The sequence below is a fragment of the Chiloscyllium plagiosum genome, unplaced genomic scaffold (assembly GCF_037043375.1).
Source record: "Chiloscyllium plagiosum isolate Xiang-an unplaced genomic scaffold, Cpla_swu_hap1 HiC_scaffold_1, whole genome shotgun sequence".
NCBI classification, from domain to species: Eukaryota; Metazoa; Chordata; class Chondrichthyes; order Orectolobiformes; family Hemiscylliidae; genus Chiloscyllium; species Chiloscyllium plagiosum.
The window spans coordinates 30,465,005-30,492,227 of NW_028270139.1; the positions used below are offsets into that span (position 1 = coordinate 30,465,005).

The window sequence follows — 27,223 nt, forward strand, 5'->3', positions numbered from 1 at the left end:
AGTTAAAAGTCAATAGTATTGCTGTGGGTATGGAGTTATGTGTAGGTTAGACCAGGTAAGGATGGTAGTTTCCTTCCTTAAAGACATTAGTGAACCAGATGGGTTTTTCCAAAAATCAACAATGGATTCACAGTCATCACAAGACACTTATTTCCAGATTATGATGAATTCAAATTTCACCATCTGCCACAGCAGAATTAGAACCCAGATTCTCTGTGGGTCTCTGGATTAGCAGTCCAGTGATAAGACTATTAGGCCGTTACCTCCCCAGCCATTTCTACAGTGGTTGAGGAAGATGAGCCTGGAAAAGTGAAGTGCTGCCTGGGTGTCTCTTAAATACATTGCTAGGAAGTTGGAACCTGGAAGGTCCTGGTAGGGGACAGACTTCCTGCTCATTTGCTTATAGAACATGAGGTTTTACCCACGTGTGCATCTGCAATGAACTGAGAAGAATGTAACTGTGTGAGAAAATCTAACCTGACCCAAGTGGATATAACTCCCACTTTCAGGCGCACCTCTGTAGTTAGTCTCAAATTAACACGATTCAGTCCAATGTGAGCAGTGTATGCAGGGAGAATGAGCATGTGGCTTTTGGAGGCCTGTAGATTTCTCCATAATGCAGGATACCATTGGCAGCTAGCTGTTACTTAATGGGTACCGTTTACTGATTGTGTCCTGTGCTGGAGGGAAAGAAATTCCACATCTTCAACATTCAGCTGGTGTACGACCATAGACAGCATCCTGAAGGTCAAAGCCAGCAATAGATAACTCATGATGCCTTAATTCTGCTACAAAAAACTGTACCACCTGCATTTGTGCCATTTTGCAAATCAAAAGGAAGGCTAACAGGCAACAAGGATAATCAATTGATGGTACAGCTCTGGTGCACTGTACATGTGCACAGTGTGCATGAAATGAAAACTGTGTTGTCATCCTAAATGTTAGAACAGCCCCTCAGCATGCTAAAGCAATATTTCCTTTCTGTGGACAGCTGTGGAGGAACCATACATTGCTCAGTAAAGAGATCACCAAGATTCATGCTGCATGCTGTGTCATCTTGCCACCAGCTAACCAATGAACACCTGAGCAAACAGAACATGGCGGCACGGTGGCACAGTGGTTAGCACTGCTGCCTCACAGCGCCTGAGACCCGGGTTCAATTCCCGACTCAGGCGACTGACTGTGTGGAGTTTGCACGTTCTCCCCGTGTCTGCGTGGGTTTCCTCCGGGTGCTCCGGTTTCCTCCCACAGTCCAAAAGATGTGCAGGGTCAGGTGAATTGGCCATGCTAAATTGCCCGTAGTGTTAGGTAAGGGGTAAATGTAGGGGTATGGGTGGGTTTCGCTTCGGCGGGTCGGTGTGGACTTGTTGGGCCGAAGGGCCTGTTTCCACACTGTAATCTAATCTAATCTAAAACATGAGAAGGAAGGCAAATCGAGGGGGAGGAAGGGAGGTTGGAACTTAGACAAGCTCTTTCTGTCCTGAGTCTATTTCAGCACCATTGTCTAAAACTCAAACTCCCCATTCACCACTGTTTCAAATCAAACAGTGACCATCACAATATTTGTTTGTCATGTTATTATAATTAAAACAACAAATTCAATATTCCAAATGATGTTTATAAATAAGATCATACCATATTGCATATATAATTCAACAGAATGTCCCTGTGCATTCCTTAATATTTGTTTTCCATGTTCCCTTTCCTGCCCTGGTGTCTCTATGCAGTGCTAACTCCAAAGCTGCAATGGAGTTGGCAAAAAACTATTGATATGGAGTAATTCTGGCATCAAAACAATCAACTGTAGTATCTGGGTGTGTGTCAGAAGACTGAGATAGCTGGCTGATAAACAACACTCATGACATTGGAGGAGTAAAGGAGTGCAAGGACAAATGTGGAGTCCCTGAATTTCTTCCTGAAATCATATCTTCCTACATTGGGTAGTTGCTGCTTATAGGCTGCAAGAGAAGCTGCAACATTGTCTTTCAGATGCTATACAATGATTGGATCTACAAGAGCGTAAATGGAGTTCATCATCACTTCCCTGCTGGAATGGATGTAACTGTGCACTTTTATTGTCTGGCATTGATCACAGCCTTTTGGGAGGGTAGCCAATGCACGAGGCATTTTGTTGCGTATATTCTCTCCCACCCTCCATAACAGGTCTACCTACAGCACAAAACTGCAGCAGGACAAGAAGGAAGCTCACCACCAGTTTCTCAAGGGTAACTAGGGATCGGGTGACTGTGAAGAAGGTGGAGGAGTGCACACTGGTCGATCGGACGGTGTTTGTGAAGAAGGTTTTGCTGCAGTGTTGCGGGTTCGAAGCAGCGGATGTGTACTGCCTGCAGGATTTCCCAGGGGCAGGCTATTTCGATGTGACCTTCAGGAGCGTGAAGAATTGCGAGCAGCTCCTGAAGATCTTCAAGGATAAGGAAGGGGAACCTCTGTTCTCCATCTTGTCGGCGGTCCCGTTGTGTGTGCTTCCTGCGCAGAGGAGTCGGGTTGTAACAATCCAGATGTACAACCCCCATGTCCCGACATGGTTGTAACAATCCAGATGTCCTGACCTTCCTGAGAAGATACATCCAGGTTGAGGGAGAGAGTATCGATGTGGTCAATCCTTTCGGGATCTGGACCAGCAAACGACAGGTCAGGGTAACCCTGAGGGTCGATGCCAGTGGGAACATCCTCCACCCACCCTCCAGCTTTGCCATCGGAGGAAGCAGAGATTACCTGACATACGCAGGGCAGCCGAAAGTGTGCCGAACCTGCGGGAGGTCAGGCCACATGGCGGCGGATTGTAAGGTGACCATCTGTCGAAACTGCAAGCAGGAAGGCCACCCGACCAAGGAATGTAAAGAGGCCAAGAACTGTAATCTGTGCGGAGAGGCAGGCCACATGTACAAGGCCTGCCCAAGATGAGGGGCCACCACCTATGCACAGACGGCCGGAGGTGGCAACACGAGCCGTGGACCGCCTAAGACCATTAAGTTACCACAAACCAGCATGGGAACGGTGTCTGGAGGCACCCAGAAGGAAGGGCGGGCTGTAACGGAGCAGACGGCAGACAGCGGGGAGATGCAGCAGCCGATCCAAGCTCCTTCAAGACAGATGGAGGAAATGGAAGGGGAGGGAACAAAGGAGGCAGAGGATTGGATTACTGTCAAAAGCAGGAAGAGGAAACCTCCCAAAGCCACCCAGCGAAAGGGGCAAACGACACCTACGTGACGAGGATACAGGCAGCTCTTCCGATGGTGAGGATGGGTGCAAGGAGGGTTGTCACCAGAGGAAGAGACAGAGCGCCGTGGGGAAAAAGGAGGGCAGCACCGCCCAAACAGGAAAAGACGATCTCTCTGAGGAGATGGGTAAAGACCTCCCCCCAACCGGTGAGAATCAAGAGGTACCCACCGGCCCACAGCTCCAGGTAACTGGGAGCAGCGGTCCTGTGACAGCCCGGCTGACGGACAGAGAACCGGACTGTGCGGACCCTGGGCCCGATCCGAAGACACCAGAGTGGGGAAATGGCCCCAGCGTGGAGTGGGACAGCTACCTCAGCCCTGGGAGGGTCCAGCAGTTTGCCGTCACCACGGGGATGCACACAGCTACCCCAGAGAGGCAAGACCAGCAGCAAATGGACACTGGTAACCTCGTAACTGTTAAAATGGGGATAAAAATTGCCAGCATCAATGTGCGTAGCATCAAATCGGCTACGCGATGTGTTTCTATAATGGCCTTCCTGGCCAACGTTAAAGCCGACGTCCTGTTTCTGCAGGAGTGTGGGATACCGCACCTCAGCAGCTACAGGAGATGGTCGAGCTTGTGGGCCCATGGGCCGTCAGTTTGGTCGGGGGGCAACGATAGCCGCGCCTCCGGCCTGGGTATCTTGTTGAGAGGAGGCAACTTCACCATCTCCGAGGTTAAGGAGGTGGTGGGCGGGCGCCTCCTCGTCGCCGACGTCATGTACAGGAATGCTCCCCTGAGACTGATTAATGTGTACGCCCCAGTGGGTAAGAGTGAACGGTTGGCCGTCCTGCAGCAGCTTCCACTGTTGCTGGCTACGTCCAGGCCGGTCATTCTGGCCGGAGACTATCATTGATGCCGATGGACGATTTGGCTGGGGGGACAGTAAACTGGACGCCACGTCCAGAGCCCTGATGGACACGATAAAAGATGCCAAGCTGCACGATGTCTTCAGCACCCCTGCAGACGGAGTGCAGCGTAGATACACCTGGTCACTGGCAAACGGGTCTGTCCGCTCATGGATAGATTACCTGTTAGTGTCCCGAACGCTCTCGGTCAGATCCGCCGATGTCAAGCCAGTGTTCTTCTCTGACCACTGCCTCCTGCTGGCCGACTGTCACCTACAGGACGGGCAGCGGGCTGGTAAGGGAACGTGGAAGCTGGACACTAAGCTGTTGACCCCGGGAAACATTGAGGAGCTCAAGAGGGACTACGCAGGTTGGAGAACCGTGAAGCCCCTCTTTGAGTTCCCAGCGGACTAGTGGGAAACAGTAAAAGGGAACATCAAGAGGTTCTTCATCCTCAAAGGTGTTCAGGAGGCGAGAGGCGGGGAAAACTGTCCCAGCTCCAGGAAAGTATGCAGAACTTGCTCCTGCTGCAGATGATGGGGGTCGATGTCACGGAGGACCTCCAGGAGGTGAAGGGCCAGCAAGCCTCGCTCTTTGCTTCGGAGGCCTCCAAGATAATCTTCCGGTCCAGGGTCTGCTCGGTGGAGCAGGACGAGACGTGCTCAAGTTTCTTCTTCCAGAAGGTGCACAAAGGGAGCTCCACACTCAGCAGCCTGAAGGAAGAAGATGGCTCGATAACGTCATCTCAGGCTGATGTCATGAGGATCAGTAAATCCTTCTATGCCAGTCTGTATGACACGAAGCCAACCGACAGAGCGGCCTCCCAGTCGTTCCTGTCCTCTATCACGGAGGTCTTAGACGACAGAACACGCGAGAGGCTGGACCAGCCGCTATCTCTGGACGAGCTGACCAAGGGCCTCGAGTCCTTCGAAACGAATAAAACTCCCGAAGTGACGGCTTACCGGTCGAGCTCTATTCCGCTCTGTGGGACTTGATTGGCCAGGACCTGCTGGAGGTGTATGTCAGTATGCTTCGGGCAGGTACCATGAGCGAATCCATGAGGAAAGGCATCATCACCCTTATCTACAAGCGGAAGGGGGAGAGGGAGGAAATCAGAAATTGGAGACCAATCTCACTGTTGAATGCAGATTACAAAATTCTGTCAAAGGTTATTGCCAACCGGGTCAGGTCTGCTCTCGGGTTGGTGATTCACCCTCACCAAACCTGTACTGTGCTGGGCAGGAAGATCGCTGAGAGTCTCGCACTCCTCAGGGATACAATCGCCAACGTGCAGGACAGAGGGTTGGACCCCTGCCTGATCAGCCTGGACCAGGAGAAAGCCTTTGACAGGATATCACACAGGTATATGAGAGATGTTCTCTCCAAAATGGGCTTTGGGGAGGGAATCTGCAATTGGATCAGACTGCTCTACACCAGCATTGTCAGTGCAGTCTCAATCAACGGGTGGGAATCAGATAGCTTCCCAGTCAGATCTGGAGTCAGGCAGGGCTGCCCTCTCTCTCCAGCCTTGTTTGTGTGCTGCACAGAGCTGTTTACTGAGTCCATCAGGAAGGATGCGAGCCTGAGAGGGGTGACTATTCCTGGCAGCGGGGGCCTGCAGGTTAAGGCCTCCCTGTACATGGATGACGTCGCCGTTTTCTGCTCAGATCCGCTGTCCGTGCACAGGCTCGTGTGCATATGTGACCCGTTCGAACGGGCCTCAGGGGCCAAGGTAAACTGAGGCAAGAGCGAGGTCATGCTCTTCGGGAACTGGGCAGACCAATCCTCGATCCCCTTCACCGTCAGGACCGACCACCTGAAGGTGCTGGGTATTTGGTTCGGAGGGGCTGGGGCGTGCGCCAAGTCTTGGGAGGAGCGTATCAGCAAAGTGAGGCAGAAACTGGGCAGATGGAAGCTACGGTCGCTCTCCATCGCGGGAAAAAACCTGGTCATCAGGTGTGAGGCACTGTCATTGCTGTTATACGTGGCACAGGTCTGGCCTATTCCCAGAACCTGTGCCGCTGCAGTCACCCGGGCCATCTTCCAGTTTATATTGAGGTCAAAGATGGACTGGGTCCGAAGGGACTTGATGTATAAATATCTGGGCAATGGGGGAAAAAATACACCCAATGCCACCCTCACCCTGATGGCAACCTTTGTGTGTGGCTGCATCAAGCTGTGCGTGGATCCCCGGTACGCAAACACCAAGTGTCACTACGTACTGAGGTTCTACCTGTCCCCGGTGTTGCGAAGGATGGGCCTGGCCTCGCTGCCACGGACACTCCGAGTAGTTGGACCGTTCCGTATCACCTGTCCTTCGTGGAGAAAGTTATGAAGAAAAACACCTTTGACCACAAGTCCATCAGGAAGTGGTCAGCACGTAGTGTCCTTGAGACCCTTCGGGAAAAGGAGAGGGCGGATCCTATCGAGCGGTTCCCTGAGCAGACTGTCAAAGCCATTTGGCAGAATGCCTCATCGCCAGAACTTTCCAACAAGCACCAAGACATGGCTTGGCTGGTGGTGAGAAGGGCTCTGCCTGTGAGATCCTTTATGCACGCCCGGACTCTCAGCCGCACCGCACGCTGCCCTCGAAGCGGCTGCGGGGGGGACGAGACTGTCACACACCTCCTTCTGGAATGTGCCTATTTAGAAGAAGTCTGGAGATGAATGCAGTAGTGTTTGTCGAGGTTCGTCCCGAGCAGCGCCGTGACGCGGGACTCTGTGCTCTACGGCCTGTTCCCCGGGACGCACACCGAGACAAACATCAACTGTGCCTGGAGGATCATCAACTCGGTGAAGGACGCTCTCTGGGCGGTCCGAAACCTGTTGATCTTCCACCTGAAGGAGTTGACCCCGACTGAGTGTTGCAGACTGGCACATTCCAAGGTCCAGGACTACGTGTTGAGGGATGCGCTGAAGCTTGGGGCAGCTGCTGCCATGGCGCGGTGGGGAAAGACCACCGTGTAACGTCTGCCTGCCTAAAGAAGAACAGGGGGCCCACGCAGTCATTTGGGCTCTGCTGATGCCTCAGCTGAATATATGGTTATATGATCGATAAACATACAGACCTGTATATATGAACGATAAATTCTGATCTCTGTATGCAAATGTTTACGTATGTATGGCACGACCAACTGTGCAGACCATCAAATTATTTTATTATTAAAGTATATTTTTGAAATAAACAAAAACAGATGCTGGCCACCTCCCACGAGAGAATAAAAAAATCCATTTGCAATTTTTAGATTATCCTATTAAAGTGTTAATTTGAGTCCTTTGCAGCAGAACGTTTATGCTCCTTCATCCTCCATTGGGCTGACACCTGAGCTCCCCTTGATCCCTTGCTGAAGGTTCCTCATGGGAAGATTCCCCATCTAATCCATTTGCCACATTATGGAGAAATCAGTATCTGATAATTGAGTGACAGTACTATGTCTTGATCATCCTTCTCTTCCCCGGTGTTCTTGCACCAACTGGGCAGTTTTTTATTTCTTGAGAATGTGAAGAGAAAATTGGAAGAGGGGAGGATTATGGTGAGGGGAGGTTGGGAGAAACCAAGAATGATTATTCAATCTTCAGCAAGTCAGAAGAGCGTGTGAGGTGAAGGGAAAGCGTTATATGAGAATAAGGGTTAGGTATGAGGATTCTAAGACCACCAGAGTTTATAGCCCCACTTTTGGCCATAGCCACAATGATCAGTGGGGTTCAGGTACTGTAAGCAGATTCATTTGACCCCTTCCAGCTATTTTGAGTCCTGATTGAGTGGCACAGTGGCTCAGTGGTTAGCACTGCTGCCTCATGGCACCAGGGACCCGGGTTCGATTCAAATCTCGGGCGACCGTCTGTGTGGAGTTTGCACATTCTCCCCGTGTCTGCGCGGGTTTCCTCCGGGTGCTCCGGTTTCCTCCCACAGTCCAAAGTTGTGCAGGTTAGGTGAATTGGCCATGCTAAATTGCCAATTGTGCTAGATGCATTAGTCGGGGGGGGGGGGGAGGTGGGATACTCTTCAGAGGGTTGGTGTGGACTGGTTGGGCCAAAGGTTCCACACTGTAGGGAATCTATCTTAAAAAAAGTGAGTGATAAGAATGAGAATATGCTAATTTGAGTAGTATCTGAGGTTGGTTAGACCAATATGGCATTTGAAAATGTATTCATTGATTTTGACCACTTATGTCAGATCATTGAACTTCTAGTTATACCGCATCCACTGCTTACTCCTGACATTGATCTCAGGGCTATCTGCTCCCACCACTTTTGAATTTGTGATCACACAGCCGGCAGTTGGAGAACATCTCTCCTACTTTCCATTTCTTTCACCCAGAACTTAGTGACGTTATCTTAAAAACCTTGGCTCCTGCTTTCTCTTGTCAGAGTTTCCCTGGCAGCGTTCTCTCAACCATTACTTCTAATACCTGCTCCAACAGCAATATACCTTCCATTCAAAAAAAAACAATTTAGATCTGTGTATTGCCAGTAAGTTGTGAAATTGGATCCTGCGCTCTATAGGCAACAGTAAATGCAGAAATCTTTTAATTTATCAAGCAGCAGTGTGTTGGTTTGATTCCCCATTACATTGCATACCTGCAGGTTAATTACACATTGTGAACTCCACATTTTCACCGTTCGATCTATTTCATAGGAACTTAGGTGCAGCAGATGGCAATCGTAAAATAAATGCAAGAAATCTAGACTGAGATGCCTGATGAATGGATACAGTGACATTGAGAATACTAAACTCTAATTAATGTGATAGATATAGGACAGACGTCAGAGGTAGTTTCTTTACTCAGAGAGTAGTAAGGGTATGGAATACTTTGCCTGCAACGGTCGTAGATTCGCCACCTTTAAGTTCATTTAAGTCGTCATTGGACAAGCATATGGACGTACATGGAATAGTGTAGGTTAGATGGGCTTCAGATTGGTATGACAGGTCGGCGCAACATCGAGGGCCGAAGGGCCTGTACTGTGCTGTAATGTTCTATGTTCTAATTATTTTGGGTTTTGATTTGCATTTCTTTCAGGCCTATCAGTGAGAAAGCTGATCAGCCAGAATATGAAGATTATGAAGGAACAAAGAGGCATGAAACAGTTGAAAGCAGGATGCAAGTTAGTGACAGTAAAACATCTTGCAAGCATGGCCTTCCTTTTGAACTTTACATCTCTGAGTCTCAGGATGAGGCTTACTATGGGGAGACAGAGAGTGACACAGATGTTATGGGCAAGAAAGAAGGAAACCAGAGACAGAATGTCTCTAGCTTGCTTTTGAAAGAATGTGCCACTTCTGGAGAATCCCGGCAGGACCCTAAATGGAAGGAGAAGAGAGGTGCCCAACATATGGCCATGGTGGAGCTCCAGTTGTCCCTGACTCAAGGAAAGCTTGGTGATCCAGAGACAACTGCTATTACCGTCATTGGGGCTGAAAAAATCCCTTCTGCAGCCAGAGAGCCAACCACACTGTATGAGAGTATCCAGAAAACTGAATCAGCAGCATCAGAAACTAATGGAAATGTTACAACCCAGACTGCCTCGACTACTATATCACACCAGAACAGGAGTGACAAAAAGGTCAAGCTGGTCGAAAGTGAGCTGCAAGGAACAGAAGCAGATTCATATCAGTCTCGGGTGGAGCTGTCTTTGGATTCCTCGGATAGAGAGCATAGTGGAAGGGAAGCCTCCACGTCTGAAGTAGGTAGTGCATGTGCTGACTCGTTGGCTGAAGACGGACAGTCAAAAACACGTAGCAACCCTCCTTTCTTGGTTGGGATTTCATCAGAGGGAACAGAGCCCGGATCAGAAGGGACACGCTCTGGGAAGGATTCTATAAGAACACACAAACACCGAGCTAGGCAAGCCAGTGAGTACAACTGCTCTTGTTAATTTACGCAAAAGGAAATGGTATGCTGTTAGTTTTATTTGTCGGTAAGGATATAACAGATCCAAGGAGACAGCGTACTAACGTGTTACTTGTAGCATTAAATAGCAACAGATTCGAGCTAAAAGGTTGCAGACTGATGATGCTTGCAGAACTGAGTTTGACGGACACAAGCAGTTGTAATTCTGGGAGTTATCTGATCCCCTGAAATGGCAAATCTTTGCTCCAGTAGAAAGTGAACTCAGAACCTTGCCTGTCTTGTATTCGGGTGGTCAACCTTTCATACTGTAAGCATATCAAGATTTTTTTTACCTAAATCAGTTTGGGTTGAATGTTGTTAACTGTTTATTAAATTGTGTTTTCAGTGTTGCCTGCTGCAAGGGTACATAGATGATATAAGAATTAATTTACATTTGAACGATTAATTTACTTTGCAACTACTTTATATTGGCCATTCAGTAAAACAGCTAAAACTCATTGGATAATAAGCACATGGGATAGGTAATCAAAGTATATTACACATTTGACATTGCTTTGAATCTGGTAATTAATTATTCCACTTTTCTTGTGAATGTTTGAGTTTAAGAATTTTGGAGACCTTGAAGTAATTCTGATTAAGACTTGGTAAACTATTCAGGCTTCTGTGCAATGGTTAAAGAGTTAACGCTGATGACCACGAATTATTTGCAACTTGACCCGGGGTTCCTCTTTAAAAATTCAAGGGATCTAAATATTACGTGGGTTACTGAAATAACAGAATCATTTTAGAGATTTTATGCATTTTATTTGAATGCAAGCGCAGCAAGTGAAAGCATAAGCCGTCCAATTTCAATACTTGCTAAATATTATAATTTCCCTAGTGTACAATATCAGTTGAAAGTACTTTTAGAACTGAGTTATATCAAGTATGACTGCTAAATGCTAAATTCAAATATTTTATTGTGGATAATTTTAAAAACAAGTGCTTCCCTTATAAGTATTTCCTTTGAATACAAATGGGAACACTTAATTATATACGTTCTATTATATTGTGGTACCTTATACAATTTATAACTAATACCAATATGTTTGAATCAACTGTGGTTATTTATATAATTAACTCTGTAAAGTCACTCCTATATATGTAGTTATCTATTGTCTGTGCTTTAAAAGTAAATACTTTTATGCAGGCCATAATGTTTAAATGAAGGTCCAGCGCTCCGAAAGCTAATGCTTCCAAATAAATCTGTTGGACTATAACCTGGTGTTGTATGATTTTTAAAGTTTAAAAATACAGATTTAAAAACATTTATATGAATTCATACAATATAAATCTATTGCCAGTTTTAAATGCTTATTCCTTTTCAAACATTATTACACCCACAAGAGAAAAAAAATGCTCAAATATGTATATAAGTGTATAAAGTACTTACATTTAAAAAAAATTATAGCACATATTTTTATTGCATTTCTGTAAAATCTTTAAAAGTAAGCACATTTTTATAATGTTGTAGTATAATTTGAAAACACTATTTTCAATTCAGGGGAAGAACTATTCATGTTGATGAGTTTACTCAAACATATTCTTATGAATTTATCTTAAGTAAGTAGATTATTATCTAGAAATTGTCTGTTTCACTTACAATTTTAAGTTTTCAGTAATGATATTGAATAAAAGATCTATTGACATATTGTGTGCATTTTTTAAAATCTTGAGTTTGATGTGCTCCCTACAGAAATTCGACGGAGTGAAAGTCTGTCAGAAAAACAGGTTAAAGAAGCCAAGTCAAAGTGTAAAAGCATTGCCTTGCTCCTGACAGCAACTCCTACCCCCAGCTCCAAGGGGGCATTAATGTTTAAGAAGCGTCGCCAGAGGGCAAAAAAGTATACTTTAGTCAGCTACGGCACTGGGGAGTTTGATCCTGACGACGATCAAGAAGACTCCATAGAATTCGCTCTGGTACCAACCAGCGACTCAGATCTTGACGAGGACTTTTGTGCTGATGTCAACTCAGCTCAGGTTGTGACATTTGACTGGGACACAGGCTTAGTGGAAGTTGAAAAGAAAGAGAAGACAGAAGACGAAATGCAGAGATTACCAGAGAGCAAGGGCAAAGGTGCGTTGTTGTTTGCCAAGAGGAAGCAAAGGATTGATCAATTCACAGCTGAGCAAGAGGAAATGAGGAGAACAGGAGCGAATGAAGCTGCCTCCACTCACACTGTAGAGACTGAAAATCTTTACCAAACAACAAAAAGCAGTTTATATGATTCATCAAACACAATACAAAATCACGCCACTGAAAATTATATTGATGTAAGTAAGTTGCATGGAACTGAAAATGTACAAGGAGGGAAAGGGAGATCTGAAATGGTGATCCAGAACTCAAAGTCTGCTGAAACCAATAGAGCAGGTGCAATGAACAGAACAGCGATACCATTTCCTGGTGTGCAAAATCGAGCTGCAGCTCCCTTCTCTCCTACAAGAAATGTGGCGAATTCCTTGTCAAATGTACCTCCCCCCCCACCCTATTCTTCCATTAGTCCACCACCTGACAATATTCATCGCATTGCATCTCCTCCTTTGGCATCCGTGGCTCAACCAGCCAAATGGTCACCAATGGGAATTGCAGGAGAGCAGATAGCCTCCAGAGATGAGAGAATCTGTGTACCAGCAATAAAAACTGGCATTTTACAAGATGCAAGAAAACGGAACACTACAAAGCCCATGTTTACATTTGTTGACCGTCCTAAGGTAGCTCCAAATCCAGAACTCCTGTCAATGGTCAAAGGTAAGACAGACCGACGTAGAGGAGTAGATCAGCCTGGTGGAGGTTTTGAGTCAGGACCTGAAGAAGATTATCTTAGTTTAGGTGCAGAAGCATCAAATTTTTTACAGACACCAGCAGTAAAGCAGAAGAAACCACCTCCAGTTGCACCAAAGCCATTTGTTAAGAGCCCTCCTACTGAGCCAAACCCAACATTACCACCGTTATCACCTACAGAAGTCACCAGTGCTCAAACTCCAGTCCATTCTTCTAAGAGCGCTAAGCAGATGCCTGTAAAATTGCATTCAGTTCAACCTGTTAATACATGGTACCAGTCCCAAGGTTCTGCCAACCAGTTTGTATCTTCAACTGGACCCCAATCAGTAACATCAACACATTCATATCCTTCAAAAATGCCACCCACAACTCCCATAGCAAATTCTGCACCTGCTGGAGGTATGGGTCCAGCCTATGAGATGCCAGCTTTGAAAGGTAAAGGAGCACAGTTATTTGCAAGGAGACAATCCCGCATGGAGAAATATGTAGTAGATTCATCAACAGTCAAAGCCAGACAAGCACGGTCATCATCCCCCACCCCTTCCATGCCAGCATCTTGGAAGTATTCATCTAACATAAGAGCACCTCCCCCTTTGGCTTACAATCCTATTCATTCTCCATCTTATCCTCCTGGCATTTTGAAAGCACAAGCACAATCTGCATCTTCATCTAAGCCAAATAAAGGTGCCAAAGGTAAAGGCACTAAAAAACCTCTCAATGCTTTGGATGTCATGAAGCATCAACCATATCAGCTTAATTCATCTTTGTTCACTTTTTCATCCACTTCTGATGCTAAGACACCTCTGTCCACAAGCTCATCACTTTCTAAGCAGTCTATAAAGTCTGATCCTGTTCCACTTCAACCAGTTAATGCTACATATCCTATTTCTAAGAGTGTCTCATCTGTGTCAACAGGACCATCTTTCAATCAAGCTAATACAGCTTCTGCTGATGAGGAGCATATCTATTCTTCTGGAAAGAATGCCTTTCTACCCCCAAGTTATGCATCATATCCAAAGCAAGAATCAAGTGCTTTGTCGGTTGCCATGGCACCAAGACCAAAGTTTTCAGCAAAGAAAGTGGGCGTTACAGCACAGGTGTGGAAACCCTCTACCATTGTGGAATAATGTAATTAATGAAAGACAGCAATATTTTTTGCTTGTGCTCTTTATATTTAATTTTGCTATGATGTAGAACTGGAATTATTAGCAGTTTAAAAGTACACTATTTTCTACACCCCTCTCCAGTAGATCTTTTAATAATCTTTATTGAAATTCCTACTGTTTTGGGAGTCTGAACCATCAACCATTTAAATGTACTTCCTTTCTTTTAAATAGAGCATAAGTCATCTCTACTCACCTCTTTTTATATAAAAAGTTACTTGGAAGAGAGGAGGTGAGCAGAACAATACTAATAATTCCAGAAGTATATTGCCTCGAAAAATATGACATAAGAGATTGATGACTGTATTAAGTTTCCTCACAATAGGTCTTGGGTAAATCTGTGCTAACTCAATGAAAATATTCAGGTTCTCACCAACTCAAGATAAAGGATAACTAGAGAAGATTGTATAGGAGTTAAAGTACTTTGACTACAATCCAATGGAAAATGTGAATCAATTCTGATGCAGGAACTTTTTACTTTCGATATGTTGTTGAACTTACAAGTCATGTTTCCCTTGTTCATTAGGGAAAAAAGGAATCTGGCAAAGAAGGCATTGTTTGATGATGAGATATAAGTACAAGGCTTCTGTCTTCTGTCTCTTCAAACATTGGGGCTCCCACTGCATCAGCAGGAACCTGCTAGACAAATACCAAAGGGGATATAAATCAGAGCCAGAAAACCAATTTCAGATGCAATTATTGTCAAGTAAATGCACAGTGTGTAAGGGTTCAACATGTTCTGCCTAATATAAATCTGAAGATTAGGATAACATATAAAGTATGTCTTACCACTGTCAACAGTGCTTTAACACATCAGTTGTGGTTAAGTGGTTAATACTGTTACCTCACAGTCAGAAAATCCCTCAAGAGCCACAAAAACCTACACTGATGATGTAGGGCAAGACCAGTAATAACACAGTGCTGCATAGTTGGAGGTGTCCTTTTTGAATGAAGTACCAAACTGAGGCCTCATCTGCCACCTGAAGTCAATTTCAGATATCACTTGATAGCATTTTGTAGAAGAGCAGGGGAATTATACAGACGTCCTAGCTAATATTTATCCATCAATAACCATCATTAAAATAGATTACTTATTCGTTACCACTGCTGCTGGTGGGAACTTCCTGTGTGCATTACGGCTGTTGTGCTTTCTAGATTACAACAGTGACTGCAATTCAGAAGTTCTTTATTGGCTGTAAAGTGTTCTGCGATGCCCTGAGATTATGAAAGACACTACATAAATGCAAGTCTTTACTAGGTTAATTAATTCACTTTGCTTTTTCTGTTCTAAGACATTTTTGTGGTTTTAATATGTTTTTACTATCTTATTTGTTGTATTTTAGCTGTTTCACTTCTGCTGCCTATTGCAACTTTTGAACAAAAGGTTACAGTATCATTCAACTAAAAAGTAACCCAAATTTTGTTCTACCCTTCCTTCTGCTAAGGAAAGGCATTACACATTTTGGCTTTGATTCCATAAAAAATGTACAAATTTAATTAGTTACACAAACTTTTCTTGACATTGGATGTTACTGATAGCCTCTACAACTTCTGGCTGTCTTTATTTTCTCATTGTAATTTCTTCCTGTCATGTACTTGCTGTATTCTTCTTCTCTGTACTATTAAAGTCCCTGCTTTGAGTTTACAAACTTATTTACTTTCAATTCTATTCTTTCCCCTTGTGAAATAAGCTTTGGTTTTATGCAAGAACAGAGTGTTACAGGAAGCAAATATGCAATAGCAGCAAGTGCCAGGTCAACATTATGATCTCTAAACAGAATTTTATAAATAAACCCAAGGCTGATGTAGAGACTGCAATAGGAATTGTAAACCGGTAGAGCCTTTGCCTGCTGCAGCACATCCTATCAGTCTGACAACATGCTCCCCTAATAGTGAATTGGCAGCAGAGCCAGATAATGATAGTAGGTGACAGCTGGGTCCTGTCAAAGTCAGTCAAAAAATTGTGTTGAGTGACTTTTAACAACAGATAACTGTGTGTAGAGAAATAAAAAAAGGAACTATTTAAAAATGACTAAACAAATCCCAAAAAGAAGAGTAATTAACCACATCTCATCTTAACATTTTCCAACAAAATAGATCATTATATACTTGTATTATTTGAAAAGATTTTAGATCAACTATTTAACAGCTACTTATTAAGTATTCAAGAGAGTCTTTCACAGCACTTATATTCACTGTGATTTCCTGGTATTAAATATATCAGACAGAATGAAAGAAAAATCTGCATGATTTTCTCATGTAAACTTTTCAAGAACAATTTTCCTTTTGGCTTTTGAAAATAATGCATTGAATGCTTTATTTTAATTATTTTTCTAAGTGAATTAAGCAGTATGATCGATATGACATTAGAACACAGTACGGCAACAGTTAGTTGAGTTTATCCTGTTGCTGTCTACCATGGGCAGCACGGTGGCACAGTGGTTAGCACTGCTGCCTCACAGCGCCAGAGACCCGGGTTCAATTCCCACCTCAGGTGACTGACTGTGTGGAGTTTGCACATTCTCCCCGAGTCTGCGTGGGTTTCCTCCGGGTGCTCCAGTTTCCTCCCACAATGTGCAGGTTAGGTGAATTGGCCATGCTAAATTGCCTGTAGTGTTAGGTGCAAGGGTAAATGTAGGGGAATGGGTCTGGGTAGGTGCGCTTCGGCGGGTTGGTGTGGACTTGTTGGGCCGAAGGGCCTGTTTCCACACTGTAAGTAATCTAATCTAAAAAAAAACCTGGTTTTGTTTGCTAAGAACAGTATGAAGTATATTTTATTGAGGCTGAAAGGCTGATTTACTAAGCATCAAGGCAAAAGACACTCATCCATACAGCTGGGTTGATTAATATGATTTCAGTGAAGCACAACCCTTATTTTTGTTCTTCCTATCCTGAAATCGGGGGCTAATAAGATTAAATATCAATTTAAAATGTACATGTTAAAATGTACAAATTGAAGTATATCCCTCACTTTTTTTCTAAAATGGTACATTTTATAAAAGGAGAATAGCTATGCTCGTTTGTCTTCACAGCATCTTCTTACCTATCCCTGCTGTTCAGGCAGAATAAGGACCAGAAAAGCTGCATGTTTGGTCCTTGGCCTTTACTGAGTTAGAAAGCACTGTCAGCTGCAGTTAAAGCAGAACACACCAAAATAGCTTGTGCTGACAGAACCTGATGGCTTTGCTTTCAATGGGATCATAAATCTCTTTCCCAAGCCCATATACCTTTGTGAAGTAATATAATTGACAAGAAACCGGGCAGGAAAGGAATTACTACATTAATGACAGAGATCTGAAAAGGAATTTTCATTCTAAGGAGTTACTAATCTTCGCATCTACATTTGTATATTTTGTTGTATGGTTTATATCAGAATTTCCAGGCATTGTTAAAAAAACACATAGAACATGATGAATTGTGAAGTGATTTATCAGGATAGTGCTTTCAGATAAATTGTCCTGTAACAATTTGTTCAATTTACTCAGTACAGCTTTATGGACTATTTTCTATCTCTTGTGATTCTACTTCATTTTCTTATTTCATTTCCCTCATATTTTACTTTTTGCTTTCAATTCTGCATCTTGGAGTCTAGTTTTGAGTTATATTCTAAACCATCTGATGTTTGAAGTGTAGTGCTGGAAAGGCACAGCAGGTCAGGCAGCATCGGAGGAGCAGGAGAATCGAGGTTTCGAGCTTGTGCCCAAAACACGATTCTCCTATTCCTTGGATACTGCCTGGCCTGCTGTGCTTTTCCAGCACCATATTCAACTCTGATCTACAGCATCTTGCTCCTTCTGAACCATCTGATGTCTGTTTCCTTCCACTGAATACCCCTATGCCTATTCATGTTAAATAAAACAGAATGTTGTGATACTTAAACAGATCTGAAACACCTATTCAGTTATGATGTGTTGCATGCTGCTGTGACATTCATCCAATGAGTAACATGAACTCTATAATACCAGGATTATTCTGAAACTAGAGGCACTCTCGGGACACATTATATTGAATATCTCAATATTTCAAAGGTTATCATGTTACATTTACTTAAGTTTCATGTGTTTACCAATGGGGAAATACTTTATGGATTTTCATTTTAAATGTAAACTGTGACTTGCAATGTAACTTACAATGTGAGCCTATGCATTGGAATACGATGGCCTTGTTTCCACAAAATTCAATTAAAAACGGTTAATCACTGGGGGTAATTTGGACTTTGTGATTGTATAAAATTGGGGTCGGAAGATTAGCAGTCCATTTTGTAGCCCTTTTGATTAATTCCTTTTAAATTAATGAAAACCAGGAGCTATGTAAGACTGTTTGCTAACTCACTATCACCAATTTTACACTATTTGTCAATTGAGTATTTCTAATCATTAATCATTAAGTAATATTTTGAAGAATATTCCCAGTGATACTCAAGGACATAAACTTAAAGCAGGGAGGAAAAGTAGAAGATTTGTCCGAGTTGTATCCTTGTTTTTCTCCAATGAACTTTAACCCCTCAATTTTCTTCAATAGTATTCAACTCGTACGATACGCAGTTATTACTAAACTTAAAACGTCAAAAAATTGGAATTACCATAATTTACCAAAATAGCCTGTGCAGACAGTACCTGACGGCTTTTGCTTTCAATAGGAGCATAAATCTTCTCCCTATGCCCATATAACTTTGTGAAGGAATATAATTGATGAGAAATTGAGCAGGGGAAAAAAACACTACATTAATGATAGAGATCTGACAAGGAATTTCATGTTAAGTAGTTACCAGTCTTCACACTGACATTTGTTCAAAGCCTTTTGTATATTTTGCTTGATGGTTTAATTGCCATTTCTGAGGGTCTTTCCTCTCATAACACTCATAAACTGACCCTTGGCATTTCCCACAATCAATTGATGAACTAAAAATTTTTAGATACAAAGTAATTACTGAGTAAAAAAAAAGTTCAGTCTTTGAAGATATGTAATCCAGGTCATTTTGCTATAATGTGTGTTTTGTTAACGCGATTGACAAATTGGGGACGCTGTTTCTAAAGCACAAACTGGTTAAAACGTATGTTGGTTGAAATGCGATTACATTACCAACATTTTATGCACTGTTTCTAAAGCATGATTTTTCTATAATATAGAGTTGCACAAGAATGCAACCCTCGTGTTATAGAAGAACCACCTGGAGATGGAATAGTCCTCTCAAGGGGAAACTTAGTCTCAGCAAACACCTGCCAAGCCCCCTCCGGATTTTACATGTTTTAATAAAAACATCTCACATTCTTCTCAATATGGTATGGGCTGAACCAGTTTAACTTTCCTCATAAAATAATCCTTTCATTCGAGGAATCAGTCAGTTGAACCTACTCTGAACAGATTTTAATGCAACTTTATTTATTCTTAACTAAGGAGACTAAAACCATATACAGGTCTCCAGATGTGGTCTCACTCAGGCCACGTACAATTATAGCAACACTTTCTGACTTCTAAACTCCATTTCCTTGCAATAAACATCAATATTCCACTTATCCTCCTAATCAGTTACTTTAACTGCATGCAAACCTAATGTGACTCATATGCAAGGACACCCAGTTCCGGATTCTGGAGTCTGTCACCAATTATAATAACATACTGCTTTCTTATTTTTCTTACCAAAGTGGACATGTTCACAATTTCCCACATTATACACCATCTGGCAAACATTTGCCCACTCATTTAACCTACCTAAATCCATTTATCGGTTCTTTATGTCCTCTTGACAAGTTAGTTTTCCATTTCTCTTGTGTCATCAGTAAATTTAGGTATCATACATTTAGACCCTTCCTCTAAATTATTAATACAGATCATAAATAGTTGAGGCTTTCGCACTGATCTATGTGGCACTGCATTGCTTATAGTTTGCTAACTTTAAAATAACCCATTTGTCTCTACTCTGTTTCCTGTTAGTCAACCAGTCATCGGCCTGTGACGAGTGCAGTGACACAAGGATCGGTGCTGGGTACTCTACTTTTTGTCATTTACATAAATGATTTGGATACGAGCATAAGAGGTACAGTAAGTTTGCAGATGACACCAAAATTGGAGGTGTAATGAACCACAAAGAGGGTTACCTCAGATTACAACAGGATCTTGACCAGATGGGCCAATGGGCTGAGAAGTGGCAGATTGAGTTTAATTCAGATAAATGCGAGGTGCTGCATTTTGTGAAAGCAAATCTTAGCAGGACGTATACACTTAATGGTAAGGTCCTAGGGAGTGTTGCTGAACAAAGAGACCTTGGAGGGCAGGTTCATAGCTCCTTGAAAGTGGAGTCACAGGTAGATAGGATAGTGAAGAAGGCATTTGGTATGGTTTCTTTTATTGGTCAGAGTATTGAGTACAGGAGTTGGGAGATCATGTTGCAGCTGTACAGGACATTGGTTAGGCCACTGTTGGAATATTGCATTCAATTCTGGTCTCCTTCTTATCGGAAAGATGTGAAACTTGAAAGGGTTCAGAAAAGATTTACAAGGATGTTGCCAAGGTTCGAAGATTTGAGCTATAGGGAGAGGCTGAACAAGCTGGGGCTGTTTTCCCTAGAGTGTCGGAAGCTGAGGGGTGGCCTTATCGAGGTTTACAAAATTATGAGGGGTATGGATAGGGTAAATAGAGAGATTCTTTTCCCTGGGGTGGGGGAGTCCAGAACTAGAGGGCATAGCTTTAGGGTGAGAGGGGAAAGATATATAAGAGACCTAAGGGTCACCTTTTTGACACAGAGGGTGGTACGTGAATGGAATGAGCTGCGAGAGGAAGTGATGGAGGCTGGAACAATTGCAACATTTAAGAGGCATTTGGATGGGTATATGAATAGGAAGGGTTTGGAGGGATATGGGCCAGATGCTGGCAGGTGGGACTAGATTGGGTTGGGATATCTGGTCAGTGTGGAAGGGTTGGACCGAAGAGTCTGTTTCCATGCTGTACATCTCTATGACTCTAATGATGCTAATATGTTTCCACCTACATCATGAACTCTTGTTTTGTAAAATAGTAGCAGACATGTATGGAGATATTCAATTCCAACTATCTAAAATATGTTCAAGAGACGAAGAAATATTGGAAGGGGGCAAAAATCAATTGCTCAGCAAGAAAGTAAAAGATAACAAAGGCAAAAACTAAAGCATACCATATTGCGAAGGTCAGTGGCAGCCTGGAGGATTGAGAAACTTCTAAAAGACCAACAAAAGTTTATTAAAAGAGTAACGAAAAGGGCAATAGTAAATCATGAAAGAAAAAGTTTGCAAAATATGAAAATGAATAGCAAAACTTCTATATGAAAAATAAAGTTACAAAAGTGAATGTTGTTCCCTTCGAGAACGTGAATGGGGAGTTAATAATGAGAAACACAGAAATGACAGAGACACTATTTTCCTTAAGTTTTCATGGTGGAGGACACTGAAACCATCCCAGTAGAATCACTTAATGCAGAGGTTACAGAAAAGGAAAAACATAACAATCACTATGACTTGGGAAAAAGTACTGAGCAAAAAGTACTGGTTGGCACTGCTGCCTCACAGCGCCAGAGACCCGGGTTCAATTCCCACCTCAGACGACTGACTGTGTGGAGTTTGCACGTTCTCCCCGTGTCTGCGTGGGTTTCCTCTGGGTGCTCCGGTTTTCTCCCACAGTCCAAAGATGTGCAGGTCAGGTGAATTGGCCATGCTAAATTCCCCGTAGTGTTAGGTGAGGGGTAAACGTAGGGGTATGGGTGGGTTGCGCTTCGGCGGGTCGGTGTGGACTTGTTGGGCCAAAGGGCCTGTTTCCACACTGTAATCTAATCTAAAAAAAAATTGGGATTAAAGGTGGACGCATTGCCAGGGCCTGGTGGTCTGCATCCTAAGGTAGCAACAGAAATAGTAGTTGCATTAAATATAATATTCCAAAATTCTCCAAATCATAAAAATGCTCCTGTGGTATGGTAAAATGCTGATATAGCATCCATATCCAAAAACAAACAGGGTGATAAGAAGTAGGAAACTATTGACCAGTCAGTTTAATGTCTGTCAACAAGAAACTGTTGGAATACATTATTAAGGGAATAATAACACGACATTTGAAAAGGCAAAACGCAATTCATCAGAGTCAGTATGGTTTTATGAAGAGAAAACTGTGTTTGACTACTTTGCTAGAGTGGTTCAAAGATATATCAACCAAAGTGAATAATAGTGCTACTGTAAATGCAGAATATCTGGACTTTCAGAGGCATTTGATAAGATGCAATGCAAAAGGTTAGCTTATAATGTTATGTTTAACTTATTAGCTTGGATAGAGGATTGGTTAACTAACAGTATGCAGAGTCACAATAAATTCATCTTTTTCTGATTGGCAATTAGTAGGGTCTTTGGGCCCCAAATATTTACAATCTATATTGATGATTTGGATGCAGGGATAGAATATTTGACAGCCAAATGTTCAGGTGATACTAAAAAATAGGTAGAAGCAAAACAAACAATGAATAAGTAAGAAATTTATGAATAAATATGAATAGATTAGGTGAATTGGCCAAGATTTGTCAGATGTAATTAAATGTGGATAGAAGGTTATCGATTCTGATTGGAAAAATGAAAAGGAAACTTATTGTCTAAATGAAGACAAACATGAGTGTTTTGGTGAGAAATTATCTGGTGTCCTCGTGCATGAATCACAGCAAGAAAGCATGTTGGTACAACTGGTGATAAACTGGGCAAATAGAATTTTGACATTTATTGCTGCATGTAAAATAGGGAAATGATGTTGCAAATGTGCAAGGCAGTGATGAGACAGCATCTGGTCCCATTACTTGATGGATGATATTGTTACATTGGAGGCATTTCAGAGAAGGTTCACTCGATTAATTCCAGAGATGAAACATTTATGTTATGAGGAGAGGCTGAGCAGTTCAGGCCGACACTTGCTAGCGTTTAGAAGACTGAGGTATGTAAGTTGCTAAAGGGGATTGACAGAGTAGATATAGATTGGATGTTTCCTCCTTTGCAGTGATCTGGAATGAGAGGTCATTGTTTTCGAATAAGTGGCAAATTTAAAACAGAGATGAGGATTTTTTTTTTCAAAGGTCATGAATCTGTGCATTCATTGCCCCAGAATGTAGCAGATAGTGGAACATTGAGTAAATATAAGGAGGAGATAGACAGATTGTTAATTAATAATGGGTTGAAGGATTACGAGAAGTGGGCAGCAAAGTGGAGTTGAGGTGGAAATGACTTCTGCCATGATTGTACTGAATGGTGGAGCAGGCTCAAGGAGCTGAATTGACTACACCTGCTCCTAGTTCTTATTTAACATTTGATGGACCATATTGAGTGACTTTTCCATGCACATCACATTTACAGGTTTCCCTTTATCCATCTTGCTTGTTGCTTCCTCAAACAACTAAAACAAATTAGACAAATATGATTTTTATTTCCACAAAACTATGTTAACTCTGCCAGTTTGTATTATGATTTTCTAAGTGACTTGCTGTTCTTTCCTTAGTAACAGTTCATAGCATTTTCTTTATGCCAAAGTTTAGATTAACAGTCTTTAGATTTTTGCTTTCTGTTTCCTTTTTTTGAATAGAGAGTTTGTATTGGTGACACGTAAATCTAGTGGGACCTTTCCGGCATCGAGGGAATTGTAGAAATTCATAATGAAGGCATCCCCTTTCAGCAGCCATTTTCTTTTTTAAGAACCTGGGATGGGCACCATCATCCTTTAATGCCTGAGGTGTTCAAGTTCTAACAGTTTTACAATACCTTTTCTGTAGTGCTAATCATTATTTTAAGTTCCTCTCTCCCTTTTACTTCATGATTTTCAAATATTGTTCGGATCTGTTTTGTGTTTTCACCAGTGAAGACAGACACAAAATACCTTTTCAACATTTCCTTGTTTGCCATCATCAATTCTGAAGTTTCACCATCGAAGTAATTAATGTTCGCTTTAGTCACTGTTTTCCTGTATAATAACTTGTAGAACCTCTCACTATTTGCTTTTATATTCCTAGCTTTCTCTCTATCACACTCTAACTTCTCCCTCCTTATTTATTTTTGGTTATTCTTTCTTGGTTTCAAGCTCCTGGCTTATCATTAATATTTTCAGTATTGGAATATGGTAGAATATATCTTTGTGCAAGAGTTAAAAAATATCTTCTTAAATGTATTCCACTATTTCCTAATAACCTACCTTTTAACCTACATACCCAGTTAACTTTAGCCAACTCAGTTTTCATATACTCAAAGTTGCTTTTATTTGAACTTAAGACATAAAGCTTGGATCCACACTTCCCCTTTAAACTATGAAATCCTGTAATGTTACCATCATCGTTGTCTTGAGGCTCCCTTACTTTAATTTAATTAATCCTGTTTCATTGCACATTTTCAGGTCTAAAAAAGCTTGCAATAGAAAAACTTCTGACATTATATTTTTTAAAAATCCTTCTTTTATAAAAATGTATGTTGACATTTCCTCACAATTCTTAGCCGTTAATCTTGGCTCTGTATCATCCTTGAGTCTGGAATTGTTTCCAGTTTTGAATATTATGAATTCAAGTTTGAATGTCAAGGAGAGTACTTTCCCATAGCATAACATTTAATTTCAAAGTGAGGCAAGAACCAGCATTAACACTTTCACCCCATTGTAAATGCAACCTCTTTCATACTGGCCCATAGTCCAACAGAATTAGTGAAATTTTATTGATGAACCTGGTCAATTGAAACTACATGGGAAGGAGCTAGAAATGTGTTGCTGGAAAAGCGCAGCAGGTCAGGCAGCATCCAGAGAACAGGAGAATCGACGTTTCGGGCATAAGCCCTTCTTCAGGAATGAGGAAAGTTACTTTCCTCATTCCTGAAGAAGGGCTTATGCCCGAAACGTCGATTCTCCTGTTCCCTGGATGCTGCCTGACCTGCTGCGCTTTTCCAGCAACACATTTCCAGCTCTGATCTCCAGCATCTGCAGACCTCACTTTCTCCTACATGGGAAGGACAAAGGGCAGATGGGAAATATCAGCATATGTAAGAATTTTTATATAAAATGTCAGAAATCTTTCTTTGACTAAACTAGATAATCAAATGAATTTAGTAATCTGCAGTGGCACTCTACACCCTCATGGTTAGTACACATGCACTACCAATTGGTGGCAGCAAATCCTTAATTCAACTATTGAGTATGAACTTGTCTCAAGAACAGAATTGAACAAACATGGCGACCTGCCTTTGAAGCTGGCTCTAACCAATTCAGGAAACCATGCAGATTTAAGAGTGAGTAAAAAATTATTTTATGTATCAAAAATAAATGTGACAGAAAATAATTTTCACTTGTAACAAATCTAGTTTCACTTTTCTATTATGTAAATGTTTTAAACTTTGAGAGGAAAGGTTTAAATTATTAGAGTCTACTTGCAGCTTGCAATGGCAATCATAGCTTGTCTTCTTCTCACTTTCATACCTTCACAATGTGTAAAAGGTTCAAGGAAACATTTTCCTTTCTCAGAATATTTTGAGTGTGATCAGGCTTGGGGAGTATTTCATATCCATTTTCTAAATCAGGTAAAGCAGTCTACTTGAGGCTGTATTAGACTGTAAATTTTGTTAAGATTTGTCTAATTTCCATCATGTCTTCTTGACATTGGTACATTATCTTAAGAATTTGTCAATTTGTGATTTAAAAAAAAATTCATAAGTTCTGGGTATTGCTGGCTATATCTCCATTTATTGCATGTTCCAAATTGTCCTTGGGAAGGTGATGATAAACCACAGCAGTCCTTGGGGTATCAGTATATTCACAGTGTTTTCAGAAAGAGATACTAGGATTTTTGCCCTGCAAAAGGAAAGAACAGCAGTATATTTCCAAGTCTGGCTGATGTGTACTTTGGAAGGGAATTTGTAGGTGGTGTATTCTGATGTATCTGTTGGCCTTGTCCTTCTTAATGGTAAGGCTTCCACATATATAAAGTACTGCTTGATCAGTCTTGTTGAGTAGCTGCAATACATCTTGCTCCAAACTGTTTTCACTGTGTGTAAGTGTGAGGAGAGTGAATGTTCATGGTGGTGGATCATGCGGGCTGTTTTGTCTTTCATGCTGTCCAGTTTGAGTGTTTTCAGAACTGCACTTATCCAGGCAAATGTGGAGTATTCTATCGCACTCTTGACTTACGCCTTGTAGATGGGGAGACAGAAGATGAGGGCCACAAAATTCCTAGACTGTGGCATGCTCTTGTAGCTATCTAGGATATTGATAGTGGAGGATTCAGGATTTCTAAAGGAGAAATTGTGTTTAAATTACTTGAGTTTTTTTTAAAGGTGTAACTGAAAGGCCTTGTGAAGGTTATATTGATGTGTATATGGTCTCTCAGAAGGCATTTGATACAGTGCCACACAACAGTTATAGGTCATAGAATAAAAGGATCAATAACCACGTGGATACAAAATTGGCTGAGCAATAGAAAATAGAGTATTTTGGTCAATGGATATTTATCGGCTGGAGAAAGTTTGTAGTAAAGATGCCAGAGTTTAGTAGAGGGACCTTTATCTGTTACATATTAATGACTGAGGTCTTGGTGTGAAGCAGACATTTTCACAGTTTGCAGATGACACAATGTTATTTTTATTCCCTTGCGAAATATGAGCATTGCTGGCTGGCCAGCATTTAGTGATCATGCCTACTTACTCTTCAGAAGGTGGTTATGAGCTGCCTTCCTAAACTACTGCAGTCCATGTACTGTGGATAAACTCACAATGTGTTTAGGAAGGTAATTCCAGGATTTTTGACCCAGCAACAGTGAAGGTGATATATTTGCAAGTCAGGATGGTGAGTGGCTTGGAGGAGAACTTACAGATGATGTTTTTCCTCTATATCTGCTGCCTTTGCCCTTCTAGATAGAATTGGTTGGAAGGTGCTGTCCAAGGATTTTTGGTGAATTTCCAAACTACATCTTCAAGACAGTACACACTGCTGCTGTGTCGGTTGTGGAGGGTGCGGATGCTTATGGATGTGATGCCAATCAAATGGGCTGCTTTGTCCTGAATAGTATCAAGCTTTTTGAGTGTTGTTGGAGCTGCACTCATCCAGGCAAATGGGGAATATTCCATCACACTCCTGACTTGAGCCTTGTAGATGGCAGACAAGCTTTGAGGAGTTAGGAAGTGAGTTACTCACCACAGTATTCCTAGCCTCTGACCTACTGTTGGGGCCACTATATTTATATGGCATGTCCAGTTGGTTTTCTTGTCCCAAGAATGTTGATAGCACTTTTTGTGTGCTGGACATACCTGGGCATATTCCATATTTTTGGCTAGA

The 27,223-nt window shown here is 42.2% G+C and overlaps 1 protein-coding gene and 1 non-coding gene across 3 annotated transcripts in view; one reads left to right on the top strand and one right to left on the bottom strand.

Annotated features, from left to right (window-relative positions):
* LOC122553132 (synaptopodin-2-like) overlaps positions 1 to 27,223 on the top strand; it is a 139,740-nt gene that overhangs the window by 78,611 nt on the left and 33,906 nt on the right. The window contains exons 3-5 of one of the 2 annotated variants that reach the window (XM_087985776.1): positions 9,113 to 9,945; positions 11,679 to 13,199; positions 13,680 to 13,861. In XM_087985776.1, the coding sequence (XP_087841902.1) occupies positions 9,113 to 9,945; positions 11,679 to 13,199; positions 13,680 to 13,861 (2,536 nt within the window). Of the gene's footprint in view, positions 1 to 9,112; positions 9,946 to 11,678; positions 13,862 to 27,223 lie in introns of both variants that reach the window. The other variant, XM_043696698.2, reaches the window with a different exon arrangement.
* On the bottom strand, positions 14,537 to 14,597 carry LOC122556018 (U7 small nuclear RNA). Its single transcript, XR_006313435.1, has one exon. It is a non-coding gene; the product is annotated as a U7 small nuclear RNA (small nuclear RNA).